The sequence below is a fragment of the Neodiprion pinetum genome, chromosome 2 (genome assembly GCF_021155775.2).
Source record: "Neodiprion pinetum isolate iyNeoPine1 chromosome 2, iyNeoPine1.2, whole genome shotgun sequence".
Classification (NCBI taxonomy): domain Eukaryota; kingdom Metazoa; phylum Arthropoda; class Insecta; order Hymenoptera; family Diprionidae; genus Neodiprion; species Neodiprion pinetum.
The window spans coordinates 3338414-3356483 of record NC_060233.1 but is presented as its reverse complement, the minus strand read 5'-3'; the positions used below and the strand labels follow the sequence as shown (position 1 = coordinate 3356483).

At 34.0% G+C, this 18070-nt stretch overlaps 5 protein-coding genes across 7 annotated transcripts; 3 read left to right on the top strand and 2 right to left on the bottom strand.

Annotated features, from left to right (window-relative positions):
* Nucleotides 1-349: 349 nt before the first annotated feature.
* On the top strand, nt 350-5756 carry LOC124211426 (lysophospholipase D GDPD1). Its single transcript, XM_046610483.1, has 7 exons — nt 350-575; nt 714-756; nt 957-1138; nt 1209-1429; nt 1524-1657; nt 1874-1991; nt 2102-5756. The coding sequence occupies exons 1-7, from the start codon at nt 452-454 to the stop codon at nt 2222-2224; spliced, it is 945 nt and encodes a 314-aa protein (XP_046466439.1). The 5' UTR covers nt 350-451; the 3' UTR covers nt 2225-5756.
* A 2212-nt stretch (nt 5757-7968) lies between these two features.
* Nucleotides 7969-9050, bottom strand: mago (mago, exon junction complex subunit). Its single transcript, XM_046610488.2, has one exon. It carries the CDS (start codon nt 8898-8900, stop codon nt 8460-8462), a length of 441 nt encoding a protein of 146 aa, XP_046466444.1. The 5' UTR covers nt 8901-9050; the 3' UTR covers nt 7969-8459.
* A 661-nt stretch (nt 9051-9711) lies between these two features.
* Nucleotides 9712-12119, top strand: spt4 (Transcription elongation factor subunit spt4). Its single transcript, XM_046610489.2, has 4 exons — nt 9712-10022; nt 10756-10862; nt 10970-11025; nt 11617-12119. Exons 1-4 carry the CDS (start codon nt 9954-9956, stop codon nt 11733-11735), a joined length of 351 nt encoding a protein of 116 aa, XP_046466445.1. The 5' UTR covers nt 9712-9953; the 3' UTR covers nt 11736-12119.
* On the bottom strand, nt 11794-14671 carry LOC124211421 (uncharacterized protein R10E11.6). Its single transcript, XM_046610471.2, has 5 exons — nt 12956-14671; nt 12697-12860; nt 12426-12567; nt 12173-12315; nt 11794-12056 (listed from the first exon to the last, which is right to left on the bottom strand). Exons 1-5 carry the CDS (start codon nt 14241-14243, stop codon nt 11835-11837), a joined length of 1959 nt encoding a protein of 652 aa, XP_046466427.1. The 5' UTR covers nt 14244-14671; the 3' UTR covers nt 11794-11834.
* Nucleotides 14672-14733: 62 nt separating this feature from the next.
* On the top strand, nt 14734-17703 carry geminin (geminin DNA replication inhibitor). 3 transcript variants are annotated; one of them, XM_046610486.2, is made up of 6 exons: nt 14736-14823; nt 14880-14972; nt 15361-15479; nt 15850-15968; nt 16059-16231; nt 16359-17703. In XM_046610486.2, the coding sequence occupies exons 2-6, from the start codon at nt 14919-14921 to the stop codon at nt 16416-16418; spliced, it is 525 nt and encodes a 174-aa protein (XP_046466442.1). In that variant the 5' UTR covers nt 14736-14823; nt 14880-14918; the 3' UTR covers nt 16419-17703. The 3 variants fall into 3 exon arrangements, with proteins under 3 accessions (XP_068989234.1, XP_046466441.1, XP_046466442.1); XM_069133133.1 differs by having other exon boundaries at nt 14734-14972; nt 15397-15479; XM_046610485.2 differs by having other exon boundaries at nt 14735-14972.
* Nucleotides 17704-18070: the final 367 nt, after the last annotated feature.

The following is an 18070-nucleotide window of genomic DNA, read 5'->3' as shown; positions in this document are numbered from 1 at the left end:
CCACCAACCAGTAACGCGTTGAACTACAGGTGCCAGTTGGGCCAATCCATTGAACTTTTAAATTTGACGATTTTCACAACCTTTGAAGACAATATTACTATAACATAGATGAAAAATTTTTGTAATTGTTCGTTATCGTTTGCAGAATCTGATTTCGCTTTGTCGATTTCGCTTAACGCAAATTAACGTGCTCAAATTGTTGGAATATTCGCGGTGAGTGCCAACGAGATTATAGGGCTATTTTAGTCATTTTCACCATATTGTCCGATCTAGTTCCATTTACATCTCGTTAATCATTTACATAGTTGGTATCAATATTTCTGTGCAAACATAATAATAATATTAATTTATCGTCTGCTACATAATGCGTTGCCTACCATAGTTCTACCTGTCACTTTATGCCTTTGTACTTGATCAGTCATCGTTCTCTGTAACGATAAAAATAAATAAAATGTTCTTTTACGCTTTGATCGGCGGCTACGTATTGACATCGATGATTTTGTTCAAATACCCAACGTTGATACACAAGAAAAAAAAGGTGAAATTCATGTGTCATCACATCAGTCACAGGGGTGGTAAGCGCATAATTCTTATTATTAAATATTGATGTTATGCAGATTTTCTGTTTCACCTGTTACAAAAATTCATAACGCCTACTAAATATCATGAGCTTTTAATTAATCCGGCTAATATATTCGATAATTGTCTTTCAGGTGCTGGCGAAAGCTACGAAAATACAATGTGTGCATTCAAACGGTATGAAGTTTATTTTTCCTTTGTTTCATTTTCTCGTAGATTACTTATCAGTTTATTTACTTTTCACATTTGCACACCGTTCGGTTATGCAAATAAAATTATTTCCAAAAATGTTAATTATGTACTCGCACAAATAGCGAAATTATATCTAATCAGTTCGATTCAGTTTACACTGTATTTTAATGAGGTCTCTATTTCAGGGCTGTCGCAATTGGAACAGAAATGCTTGAGTTGGATTGTCATCTAACAAGAGATGGACAAGTAGTGGTTTCGCATGACCATAATCTATTGCGCAGCACTGGTAGGAATATGAATATATCGGATTTGGATTACAAAGATTTGCCATTACTGAAAAGGAATCTCCCTATTGACTTTGACCCAGGTATTTGAATCTCGCTGTTCCCTCTGTCGTATATTTTGTTAAAATCCATTTGAAAAGTAAAGTTTAACAGATATGGAATTTGTGGGATCTGAGAAAGAGGAGGAGCGAAGATTTGCCCTGTTGAAGGAAGTATTCGACACATTTCCCAACTTGCCTATCAACATTGACATCAAAGTCAATGACGATCGCCTCATCGCCAGGGTGTCAGATCTCATCAAAGAGTATAATCGCGAGGAATATACTGTGTGGGGAAACTTCAGTGACGAGATAACTAAAAAATGTTACAAAGCGGTACGTGATGTCGATCCTACTACTCCTACTGATCATTATTAATATTTGTATAGAATCTTAATTAGCACCTCGAATTTTCTTTTTCCATCCGCAGAATCCAAATGTGAACTTGCTGTTCTCTATGCAGCGTGTTACTTTACTCATATTCCTTATGTACACTGGTCTGTTACCATTTGTGCCTTTGAAAGAGACTCATTTGGAAATATTTCTACCGTCTATCTATCTGAGGTAACTACATCGCTTGTAAAACTTGTTTAAAAAAAAAAAGAACACTGCATTTTTCACTTTTCAAACAAACTTCTGAAAAAAAATTTCGAAAATTCCGTTTCACATAGTAAAATTTATCTAAAACGATTGTTTATTCAAGTATTATAGTGAAAAAAATTTGGGTTTATATTAATTTTCCAATGTAACTTAGAGAGCCATAATTTTCTTGTAATTCAGGCGCAAAGGTGGTCCAATTCCAACATTTCTTCCATTGGAGAAACTAGTTGTTCGCTCTATAAACTTATTACTCATGAGGCCATGTTTGTTTAATCATCTGCAAGCACGTGGAATACATGTAAGTATTGAGAATAATTCTTTACCGTTTTGAACTACACGTGTTTTAATGTACATTCATTAAAGCCATAATTTCCCTACCCATGTGCCTAATCAATTTTCATTTGCTAGGTATACTTTTGGGTATTGAATAAGGAAGATGAGTTCAAAGAAGCATTTGAACTTGGTGCCACAGGAGTGATGACAGATTATCCCACAAAACTAAAATTATTTCTACAAAATGGTGCGTTCTAAGATAATTTAATAGTATTGTTCACACCACATTTGTTAGGTATAGTTTTGAAAAAAGTCATTTTTACCCAGTATTTTCTGCTACGACAAAGTTAAATTTATTTGTCTAAAATCAACTCTGCTACTCAACGTGTCGATACGTACGTCAAAATTTTCGGCAAATTTTTCGCAAAAAGTAATCTCTTTTTAATCATTGACGAATTAATAATTTTTACGTTTAAGACACGTTTAAGATTGCTCTTGCTGAATTGCACGCTTGAATCTAGTCCATTTTAAATTCTATTGCTAATTACTAAAAAGAAAAGATCTGCAAGCTCATACAAGTTTGAATTACATTACACTCAATCTAAAGAGCTGAATAAAAATCAAACATACGTGTATTAACATTATCGAAGTACGGAATACCAGACACACTTTTTTTGTATACGCATAAAGCATTTGTAAGGTTTGCTAAGATTTCACCTGGTTTTAATCTTAGCCATTCAGATTATTAAGTTCAGAATCATTACCTAAGATCACAATAACAGACGAAGATTACGTTTTTTTTTTTTTTTTTAATTGGTTTACTTAACTTCATCACAAGATCGTGAAAAAATGTTATAGTTTGAAAAATTCATATTTATTTAGATGTATTTAGAAAAAAGGTGCAAGTCATCTTTAAGCATACTCTACTAACTCAGCACGTTTTCCACTTTCATCTATGACGCAATTATTACTCAAAGACAGACACGCTGTTCATTAAAGATCAACCTTTCTACGAAGTTTATAATTTGAAGGCATTTTATCAATACACTTCCATTGTTTGTCAAAATGAATATCGTAATTATGACAAATAAGCTTTTGTCGCCGAGACTGATAAATCCCTGTTGAAATATACTTGAAAGTAATTTACTACACACTACAGAGAGTAAGTGAAGGATAGTTAAAATATTTTTCTTTTACACAGTCAAGTCTGACGATAATTGTAAACTATAAAGCTGCTGCTGTAAATAACTATTTAAAATTGCTGCCACAGTACTGTACAATGATACCATACTATTTTACTTTAAAAGAGCCATATAGTCAAATCTAAGGCTGTTACTGTTCGTAAAAAAAATTATATACACAAACGTACTGGTCTGCGACGATAAAGTTGCAAATTTTATATGCTAAGCTGTAGACTTATAATCGTTATAATATATAAATTCGGATAAATTATGGAAATGCAAAGGAAAGGGCTGTTTGCGATTAATATCATAGAATAGATTTTATTCGCGGTGATAAATTTGCTTCGATTACGTTGCCAAACAGAAAATAGTCAAAGAAAAATTGTATCTATATCTATCATAAGCTTTATAGGGTAGGGTAGTTCTTAGTCAATTGCTTGAGGCATCGCCAAACTGAGTTTTCAAATTCGTATTTTAACCGGACCATTTCAGACGCGAGAAACTTCTAGTTAAATCATTTGGGTATTCATTGTCTTCGGAATTGTTAGAATGTAGTAACAAATGGTTTGAATATCAATCGAATATTATAAATACGTGTCTCTGTGTCGGAGATTGTTTACCAACACAAATTCTTTGTTTGTAAGATCACTGGTACATATTACAAAAGTGGTCGTTAAAATTCAAACGGATCCCGTTAACCATTTGAAGGAACGGAAGAAGAATGTATTACACAAAGTATTATATACATATATATATATATACCAATAACAGTTAAGCGGTGCCTTAATTATTGTTTGTCAAACACAGAATTTACCAAGCTACACATATACTGAGACAGCATTGTTTGAGCCAAATTTTCTAGGTCTTTGAAAATGAGTGCCATAAGCTTTAGTTACTTTACCTAGATTCAGGTTGTAAGAAAGCCGCTACAAGATGTAGGCATAATAGCGGAAAAGATGTTGTAAATATAGCATGAGAATAAGTGATGTTTTGTTGTTTTGTGCTATTACTTATTTCCTAGGGTTAAAAATTATGAATTATTATTCGTATTTGATAAATTTATTTGTTATAGCATACTTAAAACCTAAGTATTATTTTTTTGTTCTAAATAAGCATCACGATTTATTCAAAATACGTACATGGTGTCAGTCATCCTTCTTTTTATCTTCAACTTTCTTGGTGTAGTATCGATTGTACGAATTGTCTTGGACAAAATTTTCCTAAAAATACAAAATTGTTGGAAAAAAAAACAAATTATTCTAATTAAAAAGTTGCCCCTGTACGTATAAATTTATAATTCTTTTCAAAAATTACATACACGTAATTAACGCCAAAATCAGGTTTCCAAATGTCTGTATATCAGTCAAATTTCAATATTTGACTGTGACTTGAAAATTGGAAATGCATAGATTTTCTTACAATAAGCTTTTGGAAACGTGAGTTATTTTTGTGTTACATATTAAAAGTGCATTTGCAAGTATTATTTCTTTGCTATTGAGAGTATTGCTCTTTGCTGTTACTTATTCCCTAGTTTATTAAATTTTACTACTGTACTTTTGTGACAAACTGTGATTTCCGATAAGCTTAAGGGCCCAGTTGTTATCTTATTTTCAGCTTGCATTGCATTAAATACTTGCGTCTGCTTAGTGGATTGAATATTTAAGTATTTAAACTTTTTCGCTAAGCAAATGTATTCGATGAAATGTGGGTATTATGAATTACATTTACTGTAATTGTAAGTAACGTGTAAACATTTTTATTTGTGGTATTGTGCAAATTTACACAATGAATAATTGTCCTTAAAACTACTTTCAACTAACGTTATTTCTAATCCTACTTGTAGCGACTTAAAGTCGAATATAATTGTGACAAATGTGATTGCATTTATTTTGGCCAAAGATTTCCTATCGCATTCTTTTATAAATTAATATTCAGTGTTATTCTTACAAATTTCTAGGTGTTAGTTCATCAAGCTTACCTAATTGTATTAGTAATTTTTAATGATCACAGAGTAATGAAGGTAATAGAGGCTTTTCTGTATGAACAAAAAGCAAAATATTCGATAAACATTTTTCTAGTAACAGCATCTTGCTTTTTAGTAAAATAAAGGTAATTGAACATTTGCGAATATGGTATGGAATATTTGCGGTATGGGAAGATTTATCTACCTTGGACCGAAAATGATATAAAAGTAATTATTCACTTTATTGCTATTCAAGTACAAATTTCTCATTTAAGTATCCGGTTGAAATTTGATCTTGTCAAATACTCAATACGGATCCTTCAACAATCTGAATATTTTTGTTACTCATATTCAATGATTAATATTTGCTACGAACTCTGTTTCGACGCTCGATTTTTGATGAGTCAGTGACAACGTATGTAATATGTACAATTTGTGTGGAAAGATAAATTTTGAAATACATTTATTCATTAGAAACAAACCGTTTACATTTTATCCATGAGATAAACTGATACTGGGACCAATAGACATTAGACCGAGTAACTGCATTGTCAACTGCTTGAGTATAGGTATAAAAAATGTACAACTATGCTTCGGCTCCAATGTTGTTTGGATAATGAACGATACATAAACATACCTACTGCAACTATTTATGAAAAATAAAAATTCCAAGTACTAATAAACTACTAGTTTAAGTTTTTTTTTACCCTTTGCAAAACTTGTCATACTTTTACATCTGACCTTTGTATCATTTAGTTATTTTCTGCCAACAGCTTTTTCATATTATACTTTGTAAATTGAGCATAATAGGTGTACCTTAGAAATATTAAATTCAGAAAATATTTCTTTTATTTCAGTGTCGATTACACTTGGGAAAAAATTAAATATCATTTCAGGTCTGTGATCACTTTCATATTAGCGTTAATATCTGCATCACTGGTTGAAATTTAGTTTCAGTCACACAACCTTATATAATCTAATCTTTATTGACAAGTTAAAAATAATCACAGCACATTTTAGTCATAATAGTTAGCTGCAATTTCGGTTACAATCAGATCAAATAAAATTGCTCAATAGATTGATAATTTCCCACAATAATTAGTAAACTTCATGGAACAGTTTGAATAAAGAAGATAAACTATTGAAGCCATTCGAATATGGTATGAATAGTAATTTAAAGACGAATTATTTACACAACCAATATTCATTGTGATTAAACACGAGTAAGAATGAAATATTAATTATTTTGTAACAGTCGATCACCTCTTGTCTTAACTTACAGATACCACATGAGTGAATGCAGGTTATTTACTGCTAAGAACCAAAGATTTAACAATAATTTTGTACTGAATATTTATGTTTGTAGCATATTGAAAGAATGTCATGACACTACAAATATTCTCACGTTAGATTGTCTTAATTCTTTCAATACGAAGCCCATTCATGCAGTAACCTTTACTTTGAGATTGCTTTTTATCTTATTTTTATCGAATAGAGTTGAATCGAATATAAGTAAATTGAACTCTTGACTGCGTCCTCTATCGAGCGTCGCTCCATTACAAGTTCTTCAGATAGCCCTACGTCCTTCTCATAATCTTTCCGATGGTAAAGTATTTGTATTTTACAAAACATAGGATCTGTAAACCTATGTTGCCTGGCAAAATCTGGATTTACGGAATGAATTAACCAGTTGCGCAGCTACGCCTTTGGGATCCCCAATTTTGTAGTGCAACAAGTATTAGTTTAGATAATATATTACATATATGGTAGATAAAATATTTGCCGGGGAATAAATAAATGATCTAAGAGCATTCATGCCACACCAGCTCTCTTTGATCAGACATCATATATTTGTATGTGGGTTGTTTGCAATACACACAGGAATCTTTAGATGCGTGAAACTTCTGGGTATAATGTTTCTTCAACTTATTGAATGGGAAGCGCTCGTTGCAGATTAGACACTGTACTTCAGGTGATCTAAACCTCTCGTGTACTGCATCCGTAGCGACACGATCGTTCATGACGAATCTGGGCATTGAAAAACCATATATTAACAAAAAAAATAATTTCACGATATATTTTTAACAGTTATGGTAGATATTTCTCGCTTATTGGATTATTGGATTAGCCAACATACAAGAATAAGATTAAATTGAGATGCACAAATGTGGTGAAGCATGCTTTCAACTGTAGTGCACTGGGTCTTTTGGAATTACTATGAGGCATGTTTTTGCGAGCCACTGCTGTAGCAACCAAGGTATGCCAGAACAATTTTGAGTTTCACGTAACTACACTTTGGTTCATTTTGGTATCTATACCAGTGCCTCGCCAAAATATGCCTATATAGCCAAGTGTTTGATTCAATGGTTTGGTCATCCCGCCAAAAAAGATGGAAGACGGTAAGGCTCAGAACCAATTGAAAAATGAGGCATTCGAAGACTTTCACTTTATACTATAAAATAGCAAAAATATCAGCAAATTACATACTGCGTGCAATCGTTTAGCGTGAGATATTTGAACAATAAGCGTAATGTACAATCGATATGGGTGATTTGCGTACCTTCCACAATTTGACTAAACCCGGGAAATTTCAGATGAGCTCAAACGCGCGAAAACACAATCATTCACGGACTGTCACAGACTGACTCCGTGGACCGTGAACACCACCTTACATGCCCTACGCCACGAACGCTATACAGACTAGACCGCACGCGACGAAGTGGGGGCCGGTGTGAGAGAGATAGTTGTGTTCTAAATTCCGGGCTACAAACATCAGTCCTGTGCATCGCACATCAATGTATAAAGTCGTTGTGAGACTAACGAAGGGAAGAAAAGTACATGTTAGAAATAAGAACATATAATTTGAAATTCTTTTATTCAATTCTCGGATATATTCCTGCCCAATTATCTTTATTTAAATGTATGTGCGCGGCTCGATAATTAATTCCATTCCAATGTTTTAAATGGAATCACTATTTCATCTGAACAAAATTTATAAAAATAAAACCACGTTTAACTGTCGCTTGAAGCTTTCAAGCACCCCAACTGATACACAATAGTCTTTTGCTCTGACGGTCAATATTTATATGCGAGAAAATGATATGCAATATCCAACATAACCTAACTTAGCAATAAACTTAAGCTGGATCTCAAGCACGGTTTAAGGATGTATTTTTTATAGTGATGGAATTGCTGTACGAAAGACTAAGTGCAGATTTATAGATGAAAACAAACATGAAGTTATCAACAGAATAATAAATACATTGTTTTCATTTTATTTGTATTACTCGTACACATAACCATCGAGACTGGCGGGGGAAAGGGGGGGATATACGATGATGGCAACCGTTTATATCGGTTTTATTTTGAAGTGGAGACCGATGAGCGAAAACACGAGGCACTTGAGGTCCTGGACGAGGTAATAGAAGCATCGTAGTCCTTCCGGATCCCTGGATTGATTGACGTCTAGTAGCGAACCAGTTTTAGATGTTGTGAATGAAATGTGTTCGTCTCCGATGACAATTTCCAATTCTTGTCGACCGACTCTGTCCGGTTGCGGCCATAGAGAATCATCCTCTTGCATTATTTCCGAATCCTGTATTATCCTCTTCAGTTCTTCCATAACGCAGTTGTGAACGTACGCTTCCTTGCGGATCATCGTGTCGTTTTTGTAGTTCGAATTGTTGGCGTACCTCAATTTTCCGTCTGGCCTGAATTCGAACTCGAGAAATTCGTGGCCGAATTTACCTTTGTGGCCTACGTAGTAGCGTATATAGAAATCTGTCGACATCTTCCTCTTTCCTCACTGACTTACTTTGCAATGTAATATAACCGCAAATTGCTTCACAACAAGTACGTGATCGATCAACTTCACAAAGCCAGTGTCAGACGCTAACCGCTCCTTTGCAATGCTGGAATGACACGATCAGCCTCGGAGCATAGAAATTTTAGATGGGCGATGGTTAGGTAGATTGGAAATTTGACGGTTCTCGGATTGGGTGAAAATGACGAATGTAGCGACTCACTCTGGGTATGTTCCGATATACACCGCGAGCACTGTTCAGTGCTCTTACTGGGGAGAAATTCGTTCCGTTATAGACTGACAGTATAGTCGCAGTATCCTAGGGAAATATATGACGTCATAAATTGTCGCCATTTTTCTGCTGTGAACACTGGTGTTTTCGAGGTAAGGTGCTCTCAGTGCTTTGATCACGTTATCAACAGCGTTCAGAAATTTAACAGCTTCCACTATTGATAATTATTATTATTGAATATTGTCATTTAAAAATACCGGCCGTTAAAAACAAAAATGGAAAATTTGAAGAAATTTTATCTATTGCAGTGTGAGACAAATATTATGTATGAAATGAAAGTAACGCTGAAAAATTTCGATCACAGTATACTGTACTGCGTTCCGTTTTAAACAGTAACCAGTATAGCTAACTATAAAGGAACGGCTTCGCAGTATACTAAATTGACGTCACACCTTACAGTGCTCGCAGTGTATAATACCCTCTATCATGGTCTTCCTAGAGAGTTTTTAGCACTGCCTACTGTATATGCTCTAGCCCTGCCACCTAGTTTCGGAACGCACCATTGGAATGGAATAGCAAGCACAGGTTCCCGGTTTCAGTCATATACATATAGTTCAGTGTTTGGTTCAGTGTCGTTCAGTCAAGTTCAGTACTTCGTTCAGTGCAGTTCAGTACTTGGTTCAGTGCAGTTCAGTTCTTTGTTGACGTTCACGAACGACCTGTCAGCGTCCATATTAAGCGTTCTGAAGTTAATTTATTAAAAAGAGATTAATTTAGTTCAACAAGTTAGAAGCAGCCGCAGATTAATCATGTCAATGGAGACTGTACCCAAAGATTTACGTGGCTTGCGAGCATGTTTAGTCTGTTCACTGATTAAGGTAATGTTATCATCTCTTCCAAACATAACCAAACTTTGAGCCCAGTAAAAGCTATCCTATCTAGTCTATATATAATGGGTCTTTCTCTGTAAGTAGGCAACTCGCTGTCCCAGGCATTTTTATAACAAAAAGTTTTCAAGTAAACATTAAACAAAGTTATTTTTCGAAATATATAACAGTCATTTTTATGGATTTGATAACTTCGCCACCAAATTTCAATTAATTTATTTATTACAATTTTTGTAACACCTCGGAAAACAGTTTCCTGATGTGGCCCGAACTCAGGTTTAGAGTTATAAGACAAAATATTTGCCGTTTGTTGCAATGTACCGAGATTTTTCTATAAGACGTTGGAAGTGTATTGTATAATGCATAATATTTTTTCATAATAATATTTTGATTTGATTTAGTTTTTGTCCTAATATGATTTAAAAAGTATCCCAAGGGTTCAAAAACAGTCCCTTGTAGCCGATTTAAAATATAATATAAAAATATTTACAAAAATGTACTATATTATATATATTTAATAGGCAAAATCAATACCAATATTATAATACAAAACTAATGGTGTCTTTTCATTCGTTGCAATTTAAAAATGAACTTGACAGGAGACTGTTCAAATTCACCACCAAATTACAGAGAAAGACTCCTCTACCTTTTCAAATTTGCAAATTTCAATAATTATATAATCCATCTCACATTGAGTACTTATTTCTGCTTTAAAATATTACAGACGTTCGATCAGTTTGAATTTGACGGCTGCGATAACTGTGACGAATTTCTTCGCATGAAAAACAACAAGGATAACGTGTTTGATTGCACAAGCTCAAATTTTGATGGGTAAGTTCAATATTCATTTTTCTAAGTGTCTTAATTAGCTGATATTAATTTTCAAGCCCTATATAATTTTTTCGACTCATTTACATATTTTCTTTGTACGGTTTCAGAATGATTGCAGTAATGAGCCCTGAAGATAGTTGGGTCTGCAAATGGCAGAGAATAAGTGAGTAGAAATGAAAATTACAAGTAATTAACAGGATTACTCATCTACAGCAACATAACGATCACTTTGTTCCGGGAGAACCAATTCAATTTTAACGTTTTTTCTTCAGAATCTGCAATGAAGTTCTCATTATTTTTTATTAACAATTGTTTATTTATTTGTTAGATTTTCGAGGCAAAACAGAGTTTTGGTTGTACCATTGAACTAGTCTCATTGTTTCATCGCATAAATAATAAATACATGTGTGTATATGATTTGTCTATGCTATAGATAAAATTCATAAAATATGATAGAATAACATAAATGTGAAGATCTTTTTAGAGAATTCATAGGGTGATACGATATGAATCACTTATGGTTCTAAAAGACCCTAGATTCTTAATGAACAGTCCTCGCGTACAGACGCTAACTGTTCAGTAGTTAAACTATTCAGCATGTTACTAAATAATATTGAGATGCATTGTAGTTATCAGGATTATTATCGTAGATAAAACAATTATAAGTAGATTTATTGGAATAACTAGTCTACCAGTAACGGAATATATACCTGTTTTTTAAGTACAATAAAGAGATTCAAATTTTATGTTTCAGACCGTTTCTGCAAAGGTGTGTACGCGATTTCTGTATCCGGACGTTTGCCAGCTAATGTCATCAGGGAAATGAAGAGTAGAGGGATCGTGTACAGGCCACGTGACACAAGTCAACGATAGATAGTATTATTTACTTTATAGTGGCATTATTTATTTTTATTTTTTTAAATTAATATGGAGTGACGGAGTGTGATCAATAAAATCTTTGTAATAAAAAAATCATACTTGTCTATTATTCAACGATGTAGAAGAAAGTTGAGACAAAGGGTAGGATAAAGCCGGAAGATTGTTACTTATGCAATTTAGCCACAAATTAGCACAGGTCACGTGATAGCTGCTCTCATTGTAAATAACTCTATCACTTGTTACTACTGTTAAGCATAGAGAACAAGTGATATTCTCACCATGATGTAAAGGCCAGACTGGCAATTCTGTGACGATCTGAAAAAATCAATGTAGATTAAAATTATCTTTCAACAGTTAATAAATAAGATTTGTTAATGATCTTGAAGTTACAATGAGTTTTTATATATATTAACATATTTTTAACAAATTACCGGGATATTGGAATAAAACGGTTCCATCTCAGCCCAAGTCCGGTCAATATCCATTAGAAGATCGTCGAATCCCATCATATTAATATCTAGTTCTTTATGAGAGAAATTTACTCTTCTGCAAACAGCTGCTACTTCAGCTAAATCTGAGAATGTTAATTGGACAAGAATAAATGAGATATTTTATACTACAAAATGTTTAATCAATACACACAAAAGTAGAGGATATGTATTGATAACAAAATAAATTACTTACTACAGAGAAAATCGTAGCCTTGGGCAGAAGCAAGAACTTCGTGTAAAACATCTTCCGAGGTAATGCTGGTAAATATGTTTGCTGCGACTTGTAACAGAAGTATGCAGCCTTCCATGTACTGCTTCCAATCCCAATATATTAGCTGTGAAAATATAAAAGTACCTGTCAATGAATATTTACAAATGTAACTTTAGTTAATGAAGAATTTGGTCAGCGAGTCTCAGAAGTGTAAAAAGTAATTTTTTATCACAAAGACATGCATTTTTCAAACCTGATGCATGCTTTCCACCTGATGATCATCGTCTTGGCTGTTTGTTAAGAAACACTTTAAATCAAGGCTGGGAACAGAGCCAGATCGGGGTAAACAGCCTAATGATCCAATACCCAGTTCTATGCTATTTACTGAGATGTTATCTTCTTTTTGGACTACTTTATCTATAGTAAAAAAAAAATACATGATTGATTAAACAGATAAGAAAAAAAAAATGGTATGATGAAGAAACTTCGTATAACTTCATACATTGACTGACCTGATTCACTTATACCATCAAATTTTTCGCTCACTGCAGCAGGATCAGTAGCATTCTCGATTCTGAGATTACTAAATGAGTTAGAAATTCCTTGAACAAACATATTTTCTGTTCTAAAATCCGCATTAGAGTCTTTGAAGTCAAAATTTGAGAAAAAATCAATTGGCTCTTGCGAGGGCACAGGATTGTGTTTCGTTTCAGGTTGCTCGGCGGATACAAAGTCCCCAAAATCATCCGTTGGCAAAACGTCAATGCTTGGCGTTGTTGCAATTGTAGTCGACTGTGGTTCTTCAACTAATACTCTCAGCGCGCTGTACTTGTCCTCCGTCGACTGAACGCTCATTAGGTCTAGTCGACCTTCCTCAATCTCTTTCTTTGGTGTTGTTACTTTGTCTCTAATTCCTTGCATATTTAAAAAACTATTGTTATCCAGAGACGAAGTCCCTCTATCCAGAAACTGAACCACATTTTCTTTAGGGCCGACTCCGCTCTCCTTGGGTAGATCATTGCTCCGTATGGCAGTGTCTTTGAGTATGACGACTTTGGATTGTGTTTTTATTGGACATTTTGGAAAAAGGTCAGCTATAGGATCGTTTCCCAGCAGCTCTTTGCTGCCAGGATTTCTGGCCTGACTACCGCCGGCGTGCGGCTTGCCGTTGTTAACTTTCCTTGGTTTTTCACTGGGTTTCTTCACCCCTAGATTATGGTTGGCGAGCCGGCTTCCGATTGCGGATCCCTGCCTGGAGTCGATCATAGGAACGCTTGGTACCGACTGGCTGTTCACAGCCGGAGCACTTTGGAAGTCTGAAAATTCATCACTCGTGTCAAATGAGATATTTTCAGGCTGAGATTTCGCCTCAAACTTTGCTGGAACTGCTTGCTTTCCACCCAACAGTGACATATTTAAATTTGGTATCGGTGGTGACGGCGTCAGATGCAGGACGTCCAAACTATTGAAGGTATATGAAGCCTGAGCAATGGCCACCAGGGCTAGAACTACGTACAGCTCTTGCTCAGTCAATTGTCCGGCATACTTGTGATTGGCGAGACTCCAGATATATCCAAGAACTTCGGTCGGTAATTGACTAGTGAGTAGGAGTGGAAACACCTTGTTCGTGTCAACCAAGACTTCGTTTATTGCGCTCGACCCTCCGTAGACGGCCGGTTTACTCTCCTTCACATCTTCCCAGATTTGCCGATATATCGGCGGCAGCAAATTTGAGGTTGTCCACAACCAGCTTGGCAGTTGGGACATTTTTTTATCAACGTTGACGTGATTTCTGTTCATTTTGAGACGGTATAATCGTCGTTTATTATTCGGTATATGCCAGACTATTCAACTGCTATAATTATACTCCCTTTGTTATTCAAAATATGACTGTCGTAGACGCATTGTTTATCATTCAAATAATTCCAACTTATGTTTTTCGTATTACAATTACGAGTCCAACGATACACGTACGTATTACGAGATTCTAAACAGACCATTAATCAATTAATCATTACATTATGCTCATGTCACACACTGTTTCACATACCGTTATTCCCACCCTTTCTCAATATTGTTAATAAAAAATGTTGAACACAATCATTTCTCTGCAGACGTTTTTTTTTTTCTGCTGCAAGCTGTCACTCCGTTCAGTCATCGATTACGTAATTGGCAACTTCAACTGTCTTTTCAAAATGCTTTGGCGTCCTCCCACTACCAGTAAAAACATTTCTCGGAACCGTCTACCTTTACGCAGCCGTAAAACGTGCACAAGTTGCCAATCTGTCCTATTTCGTAGATCACCGTTTGTGGCGTCGAAATTTTGTTTGAATTCGACGGTTGTGGTTTTATGTTCAAAGAAAAATAAACGGCAAAGGAGGTAAATAGGGTACAAGATTACCGAAATCTTCATAAATTTAAGTATTTCATTCCCAGCTTGAATAGAACACATTTTCGAGCCGCCAAGCTTGCATCATGAAGCCCGAAGGTACCACCAAAGTATCTGCCGCCAAAACCGCGGCTTCAGAGGTTAGTTGTCTGTGATCACAATTTCATTACCTAGTTCCTCTAGATAGAATTACTTAGGGCCAATTTCCTCTCCGACTAAGCTTAAATTTAATAAGAAAAAAATGTTAACGGGTTGCGTCCGAAGTTAAGGCAAATAATCACTTCTAGATAGTCCGTATTATTACTTGTTTGTCGTAATTTTTGTTTTTTTTTATCAATTTATTAAATTCAGCAAGAGTCAAACGAATCGCAGTTTATCAGTTTAGTAAATCTTCTATAGTACTGCTAGATTCACGCAGAGAATCTTTACTTCGTCTCTTCATTTGTTTTAAAATTTTTCTCATTGATAAAACTCCGCAACACAGAGAGACGATAAGTTACTTACTTACTTTCTGTTCCCTGTAAATAGGATACAAAGGTAAGGAAATCCTTACGTGTTTTGCAGCCAGCTGCGAAAGATAAGGAGAACCTGGTTGGTGCCGGCAGAACGCTCAGATCTACAGCTTCTGCAAAAGAGCTTCTCAAAAAGTAAGTAAATTGCACCTAAATTTTCCAATACATACCTTATACGTACCGCAGATATCAACGTACGATTAGCATGAATCTCGGGAATATATCCAATCTATGCAACATTCTTAACACGTCCAATTTGTCCAAATTTCTTCTGTTATGTCTGTTTACGAAAAATATGATTTTATTTTAAAAATTACATGTGACCTTGAGTCATCCGAGGTTGATAAAGCCAGAGAAATTACATATTATGCGTTATCTTCCGTACGAGACAATTTTCAATTGAGGACTACTTAAGTCTTTGGAAATTTGTAAACTAATTTTTGACGTCTCAACCTTACTATAATACTTAGCCTTTCGTTTGTTGTATGGTTTTTTTTTGTCGCAGTGAAATGTCTGAGAAGACTGCAAAAACTGAAACAGTCAAGCGCAAAAAAGTGCATCACAAAGGTATCCAAACAACTCAGGAAAAAATCAAGGTATCAGTTGAAGATCTTACCTCTGAAGGTAATTACAGTAACTGTTTTTCTTAATCTTACGATTACTTCTTATGGCAATTTGCTTTTCATGATGTCGGTAATTTTTTTTCTCCTATAGCTGGACCAAGTGAAAATTATTGGGAAGTTTTGGCAGAACGCCGACGTATTGCGCTTGAAGATGCCCTGGAGGAGAACAGTGCCTTAACTGAACGTATTGTTAAATTGGAAGAAGAAAATCGCGTCTGCAATGAAATGTTGGATGAGACCAGGGCACTCGTCGAAGTATTGCAGGTAAAACCATTTACCTACAACTGCGATCACTCGTTATTAATCCATTTCCTAATGAAATTTTTCTCAGATTCATATCTCAAAGGTTTAATTACGTCGATCAGTATTCAGCATATTTTATTTGTTTCAGGAAATGATTGGCGAGGATGGAAACGGTATTAATAACTCCTTAGATGACAGCGCTTTATGAATGTAATATGCTTAGATTATTGGAATGTTGAGCTAGGGTGTATCATCTTATTTTTAAATTCTGGTTTATTACAAAGCTGCATAACCTCGGAACATATCAGCATTCATTATTTAAAACAATGACTCAATTACCAGCCATGTAATTGTATCGAAGATAACAGAACTTAATGAATTTGCTTTTTATTATGACAGATTCGATGAATATCTGAAATTTAAATTTCACGTCGCTGAAAAACTACTGGAAACTTGAAATAGATATTTTTCTCTGTTCATTATTTTCCATCAAACCCGCAGCTACTGTGTTCCTAAGTACAATTCATCAATTAAATATATCATTTTATTTCTCATATACGATTTTTCCCAAAGCAAAAGATGTACACAACTTGAATACTCTATAAACTGTTATTTACGATGAGACTAGATAGCAGTAAATGCATTGATTCTTTCAATTTTCCATTTCGTTATAATGTACTGATGCGACTGGCTAATACGTCTACCTTTATTCTAAACAGTGTAATTAAACGTAGAATAAAGTATCATTTTTATTTTTGTATCATTTATAGAATTAAACCATAAGTACTCTTCGTCATTTAATATATAACAATATAAATCTGTATTTGACAGCAATAATTCATCAATCAATGTTGATTTCTAAACCTAAAAAAAAAAAAAATATGCTGATCTGATACTTATCGCGAATTGTTTCCTCATATCTATATTATAAACATAAAATAAATATAAGTATAATGTAAAATCTTATGAAATAAAATTGTAAAACAGAATATAACATGCGTATGACTGATAACAAAAATCACAAAGAGTTGGTACAAACCACTCACTCTAAGCTCAATTGCGATATTTATACAATTCGTGTAAATATTTTACGATCTACTTTGTTTTCCATAAGTATAACATTTATTTTCCATTTCTTATCGGTGCACAATTACAAATCGAGATTGAGATTCCAATTTTGAAACACGTGAAAAAATTAAACGGTAATTAATGACAAGATAAAACTTTCAAATAAAAAGTGGTAGTAAAAATAGCTATATCTTGTACAAATAATCCTATTGCGCTATCATAAAATTTTTTTTGTGATACGCAGCTTGAACGTAATTGTACTAAAAATACTATTAACGATTGCACAGAGAGAATCACCTCTTTCTATTTTAAGTAATTTTTATCAGGAATTGAATTTTCTTACGAATAATAAATAAGTTCACATTGAAGATATCCTTCCATTTTAATTGTTACACTACGAATCGCTACTGTTACATATCAAATCATACGAAAAGAAAAAAAAGCCTATTGACTTTTTCTTGAATGTGTAAATTTGTGTATATAATTAATCAGCATTTTGCATGAGTATACGCAAAAAGAAAAAGAAAAAAATAAATAAATAAAATGCCCGGTATATATATATATGTATGTATATATATATGTATAAAAATTACAAAGTTCATCTGTTCAATCAGCATTATTATACAAATAATATGGTACACAGACCTGCCAATACTATTGCATCTTGTTAATCACAAAATATATATATTTATATATATATATATGTATATATTTATTTATGAATATATATATATTATTTATGAGGTTGAAATACGCGTCTGTTAAAATAATGAGTAACAAAAAGTTTATAAC

Coding starts and splice junctions, on each gene's coding strand:
- LOC124211426 (XM_046610483.1), top strand. CDS start 452: ATGTTCTTTTACGCTTTGATCGGCGGCTACGTATTGACATCGATGATT. Junction 576..713: donor TCACATCAGTCACAGGGGTG/GTAAGCGCATAA, acceptor ATTGTCTTTCAG/GTGCTGGCGAAAGCTACGAA. Junction 1,658..1,873: donor CTACCGTCTATCTATCTGAG/GTAACTACATCG, acceptor CTTGTAATTCAG/GCGCAAAGGTGGTCCAATTC.
- mago (XM_046610488.2), bottom strand. CDS start 8,900: ATGTCGACAGATTTCTATATACGCTACTACGTAGGCCACAAAGGTAAA.
- spt4 (XM_046610489.2), top strand. CDS start 9,954: ATGTCAATGGAGACTGTACCCAAAGATTTACGTGGCTTGCGAGCATGT. Junction 10,863..10,969: donor ACAAGCTCAAATTTTGATGG/GTAAGTTCAATA, acceptor GTACGGTTTCAG/AATGATTGCAGTAATGAGCC. Junction 11,026..11,616: donor CTGCAAATGGCAGAGAATAA/GTGAGTAGAAAT, acceptor TTTATGTTTCAG/ACCGTTTCTGCAAAGGTGTG.
- LOC124211421 (XM_046610471.2), bottom strand. CDS start 14,243: ATGAACAGAAATCACGTCAACGTTGATAAAAAAATGTCCCAACTGCCA. Junction 12,568..12,696: donor AGGTGGAAAGCATGCATCAG/GTTTGAAAAATG, acceptor ATATTTTCACAG/CTAATATATTGGGATTGGAA. Junction 12,057..12,172: donor CGTTTTATTCCAATATCCCG/GTAATTTGTTAA, acceptor TGATTTTTTCAG/ATCGTCACAGAATTGCCAGT.
- geminin (XM_046610485.2), top strand. CDS start 14,919: ATGAAGCCCGAAGGTACCACCAAAGTATCTGCCGCCAAAACCGCGGCT. Junction 14,973..15,360: donor CCAAAACCGCGGCTTCAGAG/GTTAGTTGTCTG, acceptor CCCTGTAAATAG/GATACAAAGGTAAGGAAATC. Junction 15,969..16,058: donor TGAAGATCTTACCTCTGAAG/GTAATTACAGTA, acceptor TTTCTCCTATAG/CTGGACCAAGTGAAAATTAT.